Here is a 15,000-nt window from a genome sequence, read left to right as displayed (position 1 = left end):
TCCTTCCTTCTAGGAAGAGTTTAACCCAAAATGTCAAAAGGTTTTCACCATCACTGCAAAGCCCTACATTCTTAGAAACCAAAATGCTACAGTGCCTTCATATTCCTAGACTTCTTCCCCCCCCCCCCCCCCCAAAAAAATAATTATGTTACAACCTGAAAAAAAAAAAACACTAAAATATATTTTTGGGCATTTTTGCAAATTTATTGAAAATTAAATACCCCTGAGTCAATACATGATACAATCCTCGTTGGCACTGATTACAGCTGTGATTCTTTCTGGTTATAAGTCTCTAAGAGCTTTGCACACTTGCATTGTACAATATTTTGCACTTGTAACGGTCGTCGTTGGATGGAGTAGAAGTGGACCAAAGCGCAGCGTGGTAAGTGCTCATGATTCTTTATTATCACAACACACTCAAACAAAACAACAAAAGGTGAAAACAGAAAACGTACAGTTCTATCAGGCTAAACAGAAAACAACCTCCCACAAACCCAGGAAGAAAACAGACTGCCTAAGTATGATTCCCAATCAGAGACAACGATAGACAGGGCGTGACAGCACTACTCTTTTTCAAATTCTTCAATCTCTGTCAAGTTGGTTGTTGATCATTGCTAGACAGCCATTTTCAAGTCTTGCAATACATTTTCAAGCTGATTTAAGTCAAAACTGTAACTCAGCCACACAGGAACATTCACAGTCCTCTTGGTCTGTGAAGTCCAGTGAAGATTTGGCCTTGTGTTTCAGGTTACTGTCCTGCTGAAAGGTGCATTTGTCTCCCAGTGTCTGTTGGAAAGCAGACTGAACCAGGGTTTCCTCCATGATTTTGCCTGTGCTTATATGCCGTTCTTTTTATCCCCCCCACGCAAAACTCCCTAGTCATTGCCCATGCCAAGCATACCCATAACATGATGCAGCCACCACCATGATTGAAAATATGAGTTTTACTCAGTGATGTGTTGTGTTGGATTTGCCCCAAACATAAAGGTTTGTATTCAGGACATTAAGTTAATTTCTTTGACACATTTTTTGCAGTTTTAATTTAGTGCCTTACTGCAAACAGGATGCGTGTTTAGGAATATTTGTATTTTGCCCAGGCCTCCTTCTTTTCACTCTGTCATTTAGGTTAGTATTGTGGAGTAACTACAATATTGTTGATCCATCCTCAGTTTTCTCCTATCACAGCCATTAAACTCTGTAACTGTTTGAAAGTCCCCATTGGCCTCATGGTGAAATCCGTGAGTGGTTTCCTTCCTCTCCGGTATCTGAGTTAGGAAGGACGCCTGTATCTTTGTAGTGACTGGGTGTATTGATACACCATCCAAAAGTGAAATTAATAACTTCACCATGCTCAAAGGATAGTCAATATCTGCTAGTCTACCAATAGGTGCCCTTCTTTGGAAAACCTTGGAAAACCTTCCTGGTCTTTGTGGTTGAATCTGTGTTTGATTTTTGCTCGACTGAGAGACTGAGAGACCTTATAGATAATGGTATGTCTGGTGTACAGAGATGAGGAAGTCATAAAAAATCATTTTGAACTCTATTATTGTACACAGAGTCCATGCAACTTATTATGTGACTTGTTAAGCACATTTTTACTACTGAAGGTAGTTAGGCCATAACAAAGGGGTTGAATACTTATTAACTTCATTTTTTATGAATTTGTAAAAATGTCTAAAAACATAATTCCACTTTGACATATGGCCATATAGGCCAGTGACACAAAATCTCAACATAATGCATTTTAAAATCATGCTGTAACAACAAAATGTCAAGGGTTGTGAATACTTTCTGTAACACAACATGCCTACCACTTTGAAGATGCAAAATATTTTTTCTTGTGAAACAAACAAGAAATAAGACAGAAAAATAGAAAACTTGAGAGTGCATAACTATTCACCCCCCCCAAAGTCAATACTTTGTAGAGCCGTATGCTTAGGGTCATTGTCCTGCTGGAAGGTGAACCTCCGTCCCAGTCTCAAATCTCTGGAAGACAAACTGGTTTCACTGAAGAATTTCCCTGTATTTAGCACCATCCATCATTCCTTCTATTCTGATCAGTTTCCCAGTCCCTGCCCATGAAAAACATCCCCACAGCATGATGCTGCCACCACCATGCTTCACTGTGAGGATGGTGTTCTCGGGGTGATGAGAGGTGTTGGGTTTGTGCCAGACATAGCGTTTTCCTTGATGGGCAAAAAGCTCAATTTTAGTCTCATCTGACCAGAGTACCTTCTTCCATATGTTTGGGGAGTCTCCTACATGCCTTTTGGCGAACACCAAATTAGTTTCTTATTTTTTTCTTTAAGCAATGGCTTTTTTCTGGCCACTCTTCCGTAAAACCCAGCTCTGTGAAGAGTACGGCTTAAAGTGGTCCTATGGACAGATACTCCAATCTCCCCTGTGGAGCTTTGTGTGCTCCTTCAGCGTTATCTTTGGTCTCTTTGTTGCCTCTCTGATTAATGCCCTCCTTGCCTGGTCCGTGAGTTTTTGTGGGCGGCCCTCTCTTGGGGATTCGTGGTTTATTTTTAAGATGAGATTGTCAACCCCTATTAAGGCCGCATGCTTCCCAGCCCAAACATTTCAGGAAAAATACATTTTGTGACTTTTGTCAGCAAGGGTTCATTCGACTGTTCAGGCACACAAAATATTTTCTCTAGGCCAGCCGAAGTCGTTAGCTGAAGTCTACACCCCCTCGTCGGCGATTGGTCAACAGTAGGGATTCTTCAATTAAGTGTAAAATTGTGCGACTCAGATCTCCTCTGCAAATTAATGACAGATTTCTTGAGTTATCTTAGATTAATTCAGACTACTTTGAGCAAGTGTTTTCTGGCTACTGTGTATCAAAACGGACAAACAGTACAATTGTCATCTGATTTGCTGCCTCAGAACATGAAATAGACTGCCTGTCTTGTGTTTGCAATACAGTTATAACAGACAACAATGTTCATACCAACATGTCGATCATGTATGTTGTGTACAACAATGAAAGCTGCATGTAGGTTAATACCCCTCCTGAGAAAATAACATGAAATCGCACTTGAGGCATGTAATTTATAGTTTGAACATGTTGACCAGATCTTTAATGTACAACATGAATTTCCCTCAATGTCAGTGAGGGGGAAATGGGAACACTGAGCAGAAACTACATAGGCAGCATAGTGGACAGCAGCAGTGGGAACAAGAGCAGAGGGGACAGCAACAGTTTGGGAAGAAGATGGGACAGCATAGTGGACAGTAGCAGTGGGAACAAGAGCAGAGGGGACAGCAGCAGTTTGGGAAGAAGATGGGACAGCATAGTGGACAGTAGTTTCGTAAAAATAATCCTACCACTCCGTTACTTTAACTGTGACATACTATAGTATTTATTTATTTATTTGTTTACTATAGTATTTATTTATTTATTTGTTTACTATAGTATTTATTTATTTATTTGTTTACTATAGTATTTATTTATTTATTTGTTTACTATAGTATTTATTTATTTATTTGTTTACTATAGTATTTATTTATTTATTTGTTTACTATAGTATTTATTTATTTATTTGTTTACTATAGTATTTATTTATGTATTTGTTTACTATAGTATTTATTTATTTGTTTACTATAGTATTTATTTATTTATTTGTTTACTATAGTATTTATTTATTTATTTATTGACTATAGTATTTATTTATTTAATCTCTTGAGATCGGAAAAATCATTTTTTTATTAAGTGAAATCAAACGTTGTTTTTTTTTCTTCTTTCAAATTACACAACTTACCTGAACTGAACACACACACACACACACACACACACACACACACACACACACACACACACACACACACACACACACACACACACACACACACACACACACACACACACACACAAACACGCACGCACACACACACACACACACACACACACACACAGTAAAGCTAACATTGTTGTGTGTACTCACCTCTTCTTCTTCAGTGGTTTAAATACCAGAAACAGAGGATGCTTTGGGATGAGAGCTGGATCATCGACTTCAGGCAGATCAAACACGGTACTGCTGTACTATTCTATACCAGGCTGATCAAACACGGTACTGCTGTACTATTCTATACCAGGCTGATCAAACATGGTACTGCTGTACTATTCTATACCAGGCTGATCAAACACGGTACTGCTGTACTATTCTATACCAGGCTGATCAAACACGGTACTGCTGTACTATTCTATACCAGGCTGATCAAACATGGTACTGCTGTACTATTCTATACCAGGCTGATCAAACACGGTACTGCTGTACTATTCTATACCAGGCTGATCAAACATGGTACTGCTGTACTATTCTATACCAGGCTGATCAAACACGGTACTGCTGTACTATTCTATACCAGGCTGATCAAACATGGTACTGCTGTACTATTCTATACCAGGCTGATCAAACACGGTACTGCTGTACTATTCTATACCAGGCTGATCAAACATGGTACTGCTGTACTATTCTATACCAGGCAGATCAAACACGGTACTGCTGTACTATTCTATACCAGGCTGATCAAACATGGTACTGCTGTACTATTCTATACCAGGCTGATCAAACACGGTACTGCTGTACTATTCTATACCAGGCTGATCAAACACGGTACTGCTGTACTATTCTATACCAGGCTGATCAAACATGGTACTGCTGTACTATTCTATACCAGGCAGATCAAACACGGTACTGCTGTACTATTCTATACCAGGCTGATCAAACATGGTACTGCTGTACTATTCTATACCAGGCTGATCAAACATGGTACTGCTGTACTATTCTATACCAGGCTGATCAAACATGGTACTGCTGTACTATTCTATACCAGGCTGATCAAACATGGTACTGCTGTACTATTCTATACCAGGCTGATCAAACACGGTACTGCTGTACTATTCTATACCAGGCTGATCAAACATGGTACTGCTGTACTATTCTATACCAGGCTGATCAAACACGGTACTGCTGTACTATTCTATACCAGGCTGATCAAACATGGTACTGCTGTACTATTCTATACCAGGCTGATCAAACACGGTACTGCTGTACTATTCTATACCAGGCTGATCAAACACGGTACTGCTGTACTATTCTATACCAGGCTGATCAAACATGGTACTGCTGTACTATTCTATACCAGGCTGATCAAACATGGTACTGCTGTACTATTCTATACCAGGCTGATCAAACACGGTACTGCTGTACTATTCTATACCAGGCTGATCAAACATGGTACTGCTGTACTATTCTATACCAGGCTGATCAAACACGGTACTGCTGTACTATTCTATACCAGGCTGATCAAACATGGTACTGCTGTACTATTCTATACCAGGCTGATCAAACATGGTACTGCTGTACTATTCTATACCAGGCTGATCAAACACGGTACTGCTGTACTATTCTATACCAGGCTGATCAAACATGGTACTGCTGTACTATTCTATACCAGGCTGATCAAACATGGTACTATACTATTCTATACCAGGCTGATCAAACATGGTACTGCTGTACTATTCTATACCAGGCTGATCAAACACGGTACTGCTGTACTATTCTATACCAGGCAGATCAAACATGGTACTGCTGTACTATTCTATACCAGGCTGATCAAACATGGTACTGCTGTACTATTCTATACCAGGCTGATCAAACATGGTACTGCTGTACTATTCTATACCAGGCTGATCAAACACAGTACTGCTGTACTATTCTATACCAGGCTGATCAAACACGGTACTGCTGTACTATTCTATACCAGGCTGATCAAACACGGTACTGCTGTACTATTCTATACCAGGCTGATCAAACATGGTACTGCTGTACTATTCTATACCAGGCTGATCAAACACGGTACTGCTGTACTATTCTATACCAGGCTGATCAAACACGGTACTGCTGTACTATTCTATACCAGGCTGATCAAACATGGTACTGCTGTACTATTCTATATGTGTCAAATATATATTTTAAAGCTCTTCTGTCTTTTTCAATGTGTTATTTATGTTGATTATATTCTAACACTGCTACCCTCCCTCCCTCCCCTCTCTCTCTCTCTCCTCCCTCCACTCTCTTTCTCTGCTCCCACCTGCCCCTCCCCCCTTCCCCCTGCTCCCCTCTCTTCTCTCTCTCCCTCCCTCCCTCCCTCCCCTCTCTCTCTCCTCCCTCCCTCCACTCTATTTCTCTCCTCATCTCCCCTCCTCCCCTCTCTTTCTCTCCTCCCACCCGCGCCTCCCCCTGCTCCCCTCTCTTCTCTCTCCTCCCTCCCTCCCTCCCTCCCTCCCTCCCTCCCTCCCTCCCTCCCTCCCTCCCTCCCTCCCCTCTCTTCTCTCTCTCTCTCCCTCCCTCCCTCCCCTCTCTCTCTCCTCCCTCTCTCCCCTCTCTTCTCTCTCCTCCCTCCCTCCCCTCTCTTCTCTCTCTCCCTCCCTCCTTCCCCTCTCTCTCTCCTCCCTCTCTCCACTCTATTTCTCTCCTCCTCCCCTCTCTTCTCTCTCCTCCTCCCCCCCAGATCAGATAGCCAGGACTACTATGGGCAGTATCCTGTCTGCCCCTATTGCTAACAGTGATTCCAACGCCAGCTGTGTCACTGCTCTCAGCTCCTGCACAACCCACGCTAACTCACGCAAACAACTGTTCACACACACCGGGATATAGTGAGTCTCTGTAACACACCGGGACAGAGTGAGTCTCTGTAACACACACACACCGGGACAGAGTGAGTCTCTGAAACACACATACACCGGGACAGAGTGAGTCTCTGAAACACACACACACCGGGACAGAGTGAGTCTCTGAAACACACACACACCGGGACAGAGTGAGTCTCTGTAACACACACACACACCGGGACATACTGAGTCTCTGTAACACACACACACCGGGACAGAGTGAGTCTCTGTAACACACCGGGATATAGTGAGTGTCTCTGAAACACACACAGACACACACACCGGGACAGAGTGAGTCTCTGAAACACAGACAGACAGACAGACAGACAGACAGACAGACAGACAGACAGACAGACAGACAGACAGACAGACAGACAGACAGACAGACAGACAGACAGACAGACAGACAGACAGACAGACAGACAGACAGACAGACAGACAGACAGAGCTGTTAATTATATAGTATACCTGTTGATTCTATAGTATACCTGTTGATTCTATAGTATACCAGTTGATTCTATAGTATACCTGTTAATTATATAGTATACCTGTTGATTCTATAGTATACCTTTTAATTCTATAGTATACCTGTTAATTATATAGTATACCTGTTAATTATATAGTATACCTGTTGATTCTATAGTATACCAGTTGATTCTATAGTATACCTGTTAATTATATAGTATACCTGTTGATTCTATAGTATACCTGTTAATTCTATAGTATACCTGTTGATTCTATAGTATACCTGTTGATCCTATAGTATACCTGTTGATCCTATAGTATACCTGTTAATTCTATAGTATACCTGTTGATTATATAGTATTCATGTTGATTATATAGTATACATGTTGATTATATAGTATTCATGTTGATTATATAGTATACCTGTTAATTATATAGTATACTTGCTAATCCTGTAGTAAACCTGTTGATTCTATAGTATACCTGTTGATCCTATAGTATACCTGTTGATCCTATAGTATACCTGTTAATTCTATAGTATACCTGTTGATTATATAGTATTCATGTTGATTATATAGTATACATGTTAATTATATAGTATACCTGTTGATTATATAGTATTCATGTTGATTATATAGTATACATGTTAATTATATAGTATACCTGTTGATTATATAGTATTCATGTTGATTCTATAGTATACCTGTTGATTATATAGTATTCATGTTGATTATATAGTATTCATGTTGATTATATAGTATACATGTTAATTATATAGTATACCTGTTGATTATATAGTATTCATGTTGATTATATAGTATTCATGTTGATTATATAGTATACCTGTTAATTATATAGTATACCTGTTGATTATATAGTATTCATGTTGATTATATAGTATACATGTTAATTATATAGTATACCTGTTGATTATATAGTATTCATGTTGATTCTATAGTATACCTGTTGATTATATAGTACACCTGTTGATTATATAGTATTCATGTTGATTATATAGTATACCTGTTGATTATATAGTATTCATGTTGATTATATAGTATACATGTTAATTATATAGTATACCTGTTGATTATATAGTATACATGTTGATTCTATAGTATACCTGTTGATTCTATAGTATACCTGTTGATTATATAGTATACCTGTTGATTATATAGTACACCTGTTATTTCTGTAGTAAACCTGTTAATTTTATAGTATACCTGTTGATCCTATAGTATACCTGTTGATCCTATAGTATACCTGTTGATTATATAGTATTCATGTTGATTATATAGTATTCATGTTGATTATATAGTATACCTGTTGATTCTATAGTATACCTGTTGATTATATAGTATTCATGTTGATTCTATAGTATACCTGTTGATTATATAGTATTCATGTTGATTATATAGTATTCATGTTGATTATATAGTATACATGTTAATTATATAGTATACCTGTTGATTATATAGTATACATGTTGATTCTATAGTATACCTGTTGATTCTATAGTATACCTGTTGATTATATAGTATACCTGTTGATTATATAGTACACCTGTTATTTCTGTAGTAAACCTGTTAATTTTATAGTATACCTGTTGATCCTATAGTATACCTGTTGATCCTATAGTATACCTGTTAATTCTATAGTATACCTGTTGATTATATAGTATTCATGTTGATTATATAGTATACCTGTTGATTCTATAGTATACCAGTTGATTATATAGTATACCTGTTGATCCTATAGTATACCTGTTGATCCTATAGTATACCTGTTAATTCTATAGTATACCTGTTGATTATATAGTATTCATGTTGATTATATAGTATACCTGTTGATTCTATAGTATACCTGTTGATTATATAGTATTCATGTTGATTCTATAGTATACCTGTTGATTATATAGTATTCATGTTGATTATATAGTATTCATGTTGATTATATAGTATACCTGTTGATTATATAGTATACATGTTGATTATATAGTATACATGTTGATTATATAGTATACCTGTTGATTATATAGTATACCTGTTGATTATATAGTATACATGTTGATTCTATAGTATACCTGTTGATTCTATAGTATACCTGTTGATTCTATAGTATACCTGTTGATTCTATAGTATACCTGTTGATTCTATAGTATACCTGTTGATCCTATAGTAAACCTGTTGATCCTATAGTATACCTGTTGATTATATAGTATACCTGTTGATTATATAGTATTCATGTTGATTATATAGTATACATGTTAATTATATAGTATACCTGTTGATTCTATAGTATTCATGTTGATTCTATAGTATACATGTTAATTATATAGTATACCTGTTGATTATATAGTATACCTGTTGATTCTATAGTAAACCTGTTGATTATATAGTATTCATGTTAATCCTGTAGTAAACCTGTTGATTATATAGTATACCTGTTGATTCTATAGTATACCTGTTAATTATATAGTATACCTGTTGATTCTATAGTATACCTGTTGATTCTGTAGTATACCTGTTGATTCTATAGTATACCTGTTGATTCTGTAGTATACCTGTTGATTCTATAGTATACCTGTTGATTCTATAGTAAACCTGTTGATTCTATAGTATACCTGTTGATTCTATAGTATACATGTTAATTATATAGTATACCTGTTGATTCTGTAGTATACCTGTTGATTCTATAGTATACCTGTTGATTCTGTAGTATACCTGTTGATTCTATAGTATACCTGTTGATTCTATAGTAAACCTGTTGATTCTATAGTATACCTGTTGATTCTATAGTATACATGTTAATTATATAGTATACCTGTTGATTCTGTAGTATACCTGTTGATTCTATAGTATACCTGTTGATTCTATAGTATACCTGTTGATTCTATAGTAAACCTGTTGATTCTCTCCTCTAGTGATGGAAGGACAGTGGCCATCAAGCGGATTCAGACCAAGACCTTTTCTCTGTCCAAGACCATCAGACGAGAGGTCAAGCAAGTCAGGTGGGGACAATAGAGGTCAACAGGTCAGGTGGGGACAATAGAGGTCAACAGGTCAGGTGGGGACAATAGAGGTCAACAGGTCAGGTGGGGACAATAGAGGTCAAGCAAGTCAGGTGGGGACAATAGAGGTCAACAAGTCAGGTGGTGACAATAGAGGTCAACAGGTCAGGTGGTGACAATAGAGGTCAACAAGTCAGGTGGGGGCAATAGAGGTCAACAAGTCAGGTGGGGACAATAAAGGTCAACAGGTCAACAAGTCAGGTAGGGACAATAGAGGTCAACAGGTCAGGTAGGGACAATAGAGGTCAACAAGTCAGGTTGGGACAATAGAGGTCAACAGGTCAACAAGTCAGGTAGGGACAATAGAGGTCAACAAGTCAGGTGGGGACAATATTTGTATTTTTCTCTACAGGTAGCTCCCAGTTTATGCTGTAGAAGTGTGGAATATTATGCATAAAAATGAAGCAAAGTACTTGAGATCTATAATTTATATAATAATATGGATGGACTAGCAAGCTCTCATTTCATATTCTCTAACCTCTGTCCAATAGGGAGCTGGACCACCCTAACCTGTTAGTTCTCTGAACTCTAACCTCTGTCCAATAGGGAGCATGACCACCCTAACCTGTTAGTTCTCTGACCTCTGTCCAATAGGGAGCATGACCACCCTAACCTGTTAGTTCTCTGAACTCTAACCTCTGTCCAATAGGGATTATGACCACCCTAACCTGTTAGTTCTCTGACCTCTAACCTCTGTCCAATAGGGAGCATGACCACCCTAACCTGTTAGTTCTCTGACCTCTGTCCAATAGGGAGCTGGACCACCCTAACCTGTTAGTTCTCTGACCTCTAACCTCTGTCCAATAGGGAGCATGACCACTCTAACCTGTTAGTTCTCTGACCTCTGTCCAATAGGGAGCTGGACCACCCTAACCTGTTAGTTCTCTGACCTCTAACCTCTGTCCAATAGGGAGCATGACCACTCTAACCTGTTAGTTCTCTGACCTCTAACCTCTGTCCAATAGGGAGCATGACCACTCTAACCTGTTAGTTCTCTGACCTCTGTCCAATAGGGAGCTGGACCACCCTAACCTGTGTAAGTTCTTTGGAGGTTGTGTGGAGATTCCTAACGTAGCCATCATCACAGAGTACTGTCCTAAAGGAAGCCTGAACGATGTCCTGCTGAACGATGAGATACCGCTCAACTGGGGATTCAGGTACTGTACACACACACACCACACACACACACACACACACACACACACACACACACACACACACACACACACACACACACACACACACACACACACACACACACACACACACACCTCTCAACTGGGGATTGAAGTGGATGTCCTAACCCCTGACCTCTTGTGTGGGGGTTCCCTAACCTTTACCCCAGACCCTTGACCCCTGACATCTAACCCTTGACCTCATTGTGTTTGTGTTGCAGTTTCTCGTTTGCTACAGACATAGCCAGAGGGAGGTCCTACCTCTAACCCTTGACCTCACTGTGTGTTGCAGGTTCTCCTTTGCCACAGATATAGCCCGAGGAATGTCCTACATCTAACCCTTGACCTCATTGTGTTTGTATTGCAGATTCTCGAGAGCCTGGTTCCTCTCTAGGTTTCTTCCTAGGTTTTGGCCTTTCTAGGGAGTTTTTCCTAGCCACCGTGCTTCTACACCTGTATTACTTGCTGTTTGGGGTTTTAGGCTGGGTTTCTGTACAGCACTTTGAGATATCAACTGATGTAAGAAGGGCTATATAAATACATTTGATTTGATTTGCAGGTTCTCCTTTGCCACAGATATAGCCCGAGGAATGTCCTACCTCTGACCCTTGACCTCACTGTGTGTTGCAGGTTCTCCTTTGCTACAGACATAGCCAGAGGAATGTCCTACCTCCACCAACACAGGATCTGTCACGGCCGCCTCAAATCACTCAACTGTGTTCTGGATGACCGCTGGGTCTGCAAAATCACTGGTAACCTTTAACCCCTGACCTATAATAATCCCTAGCCTGTACACTGTAAAAACCTGCCCACCTGGTCTGCGAGATCACTGGTAACCTTTAACCCCTGACCTTTACCCCCTGACCTATAATAATCCATAGTCTGTACACTGTAAAATCTTCCCGCCTGGTCTGCAAGATCCCTGGTAACCTTTAACCCCTGACCTTTACCCTATAACCAATAACCTCACCTCTGACTTTTAACCTAGCCAGGCCTGGGTTCAAATACTATTTGTAGTCATTTTTAACATTTTATCGGTTTTCGATTGAGCTAGACTGGCTTAACTCCCACCATATGATAGTCACAAAACTACAACTCCCACCATCTGATAGCCACAAAACTACAACTCCCACCATCTAATAGTCACAAAACTACAACTCCCACCATCTGATAGTCACGAAACTACAACTCCCACCATCTGATAGTCACAAAACTACAACTCCCATCAAATGATAGTCACAAAACTACAACTCCCACCATCTAATAGTCACAAAACTACAACTCCCACCATCTGATAGTCACGAAACTACAACTCCCACCATCTAATAGTCACAAAACTACAACTCCCACCATCTGATAGTCACAAAACTACATCTCCCACCATCTGATAGTCACAAAACTACAACTCCCACCATCTGATAGTCACAAAACTACAACTCCCACCATCTGATAGTCACAAAACTACAACTCCCACCATCTAATAGTCACAAAACTACAACTCCCACCATCTGATAGTCACAAAACTACAACTCCCACCATCTGATAGTCACAAAACTACATCTCCCACCATCTGATAGTCACAAAACTACAACTCCCACCATCTGATAGTCACAAAACTACAACTCCCACCATCTAATAGTCACAAAACAACAACTCCCACCATCTGATAGTCACAAAACTACAACTCCCACCATCTGATAGTCACAAAACTACAACTCCCACCATCGGATAGTCACAAAACTGCAACTCCCACCATCTGATAGTCACAAAACTACAACTCCCACCATCTGATAGTAACAAAACTACAATGCCCACCATCTGATAGTCACAAAACTACAACTCCCACCATCTGATAGTCACAAAACTACAACTCCCACCATCTATCACTCCAGGCAAGGTAGTCTGGTCTGAACCTCTAAGCCTTTCCAGATTACTGTCTGACCATCTATCGGAGGGAGGACGCTGCGGAACCCCTGTCATCCTATCAGATGAGACTGAGAGAAGTGTACACGCCTCCTGAGTGCCAGACATCCAACCAGGAACCGACCCTGCCCGGGGACGTCTTCAGGTGACACACACACACGCACACACACACATGCGCGCACGCACGCACACACGCACCCACGCACACACACACCCACACATACACACGGATGTACATAAACACACACACACTTTCACTCAAGTATCTATGAACTTGTATATCTCTTTCCAGCTACTCAATAATTCTACTGGAGATAGCCACTCGAAGTGACCCTGTCCCAGTAAGTGGATGTTGGAGGAGGAATGTGTGTGTGTGTGTGTGTGCGTGTGTGTGTGTTTGTCTGTGTGTGTGTACTGTTTAAGGGGCATGTGTGTGTGTGTGTGTGTGTGTGTGTGTGTGTGTGTGTGTGTGTGTGTGTGTGTGTGTGACTGACCATAACCTGTATCTCTTCATCGGCTTCTGTTGAGTAGCGAACCGCACTACCATTTCCAGTCGTGGCCAAAAGTTTACAGAATGACACAAATATTAATTTTCACAGTCTGCTGCCTCGGTTTGCATGATGGCAATTTGCATATACTCCAGAATGTTAGGAAGAGTGATCAGATGAATTGCAATTAATTGCAAAGTCCCTCTTTGCCATGCAAATTAACTGAATCCACAAAAAAACATTTCCACTGCAATTCAGGCCTGCCACATTTCAGCCCTGACATCATGTCAGTGATTCTCTCGTTAACACAGGTGTGAGTGTTGACGAGGACAAGGCTGGAGATCACTCTGTCATGCTGATTGAGTTCGAATAACAGACTGGAAGCTTCAAAAGGAGGGTGGTCCTTGGAATCATTGTTCTTCCTCTGTCAACCATGGTTACCTGCAAGGAAACACGTGCTGTCATCATTGCATTGCACTAAAATGACTTCACGAGCAAGGATATTGCTGCCAGTAAGATTGCACCTAAATCAACCATTTATCGGATCATCAAGAACTTCAAGGAGAGCAGTTCAATTGTTGTGAAGAAGGCTTCAGGGCGCCCAAGAAATTCCAGCAAGCTCCTAAAGTTGATTCACCTGCAGGATCGGGGCACCACCAGTACAGAGCTTGCTCAGGAATGGCAGCAGGCAGTTGTGAGTGCATCTGCACGCACAGTCAAGCGAAGACTTTTGGAGGATGGCCTGGTGTCAAGAAGGGCAGCAAAGAAGCCACTTCTCTCCAGGAAAAACATCAGGGACAGACTGATATTCTGCAAAAGGTACAGGGATTGGACTGCTGAGAACTGGGGTAAAGTCATTTTCTCTGATGAATCCCCTTTCCGATTGTTTGGGGAATCCGGAAAAAAGCTTGTTCGGAGAAGACAAGGTGAGCGGTACCATCAGTCCTGTGTCATGCCAACAGTAAAGCATCCTGAGACCATTCATGTTTGGGTTGCTTCTCAGCCAAGGGGGTGGACTCACTCACAATTTTGCCTATGAACACAGCCATGGATAAAGAATGGTACCAACACATCCTCCGAGAGCAACTTCTCCCAACCATCCAGGAACAGTTTGGTGACGAACAATGCCTTTTCCAGCCTGATGGAGCACCGTGCCATAAGGCAAAAGTGATAACTAAGTGGCTTGGGGCAAATAAACAT

General features: G+C 40.4%; 1 protein-coding gene across 1 annotated transcript in view; it reads left to right on the top strand.

Annotated features, from left to right (window-relative positions):
- Positions 1-15,000, top strand: part of LOC106593473 (atrial natriuretic peptide receptor 2) — a 64,479-nt gene that overhangs the window by 38,398 nt on the left and 11,081 nt on the right. The window contains exons 8-14 of the mRNA XM_082971750.1: positions 3,962-4,034; positions 6,520-6,664; positions 10,068-10,154; positions 11,228-11,371; positions 12,020-12,141; positions 13,319-13,457; positions 13,605-13,653. Coding sequence (XP_082827876.1) covers positions 3,962-4,034; positions 6,520-6,664; positions 10,068-10,154; positions 11,228-11,371; positions 12,020-12,141; positions 13,319-13,457; positions 13,605-13,653 — 759 coding nt within the window. The remainder of the gene's footprint in view (positions 1-3,961; positions 4,035-6,519; positions 6,665-10,067; positions 10,155-11,227; positions 11,372-12,019; positions 12,142-13,318; positions 13,458-13,604; positions 13,654-15,000) is intronic.

This window comes from Salmo salar, unplaced genomic scaffold, assembly GCF_965601325.2.
Source record: "Salmo salar unplaced genomic scaffold, fSalSal1 ptg000412l, whole genome shotgun sequence".
NCBI classification, from domain to species: Eukaryota; Metazoa; Chordata; class Actinopteri; order Salmoniformes; family Salmonidae; genus Salmo; species Salmo salar.
Note: the sequence above shows the minus strand (reverse complement) of the source record. Positions and strands in the feature narration are given on the sequence as shown.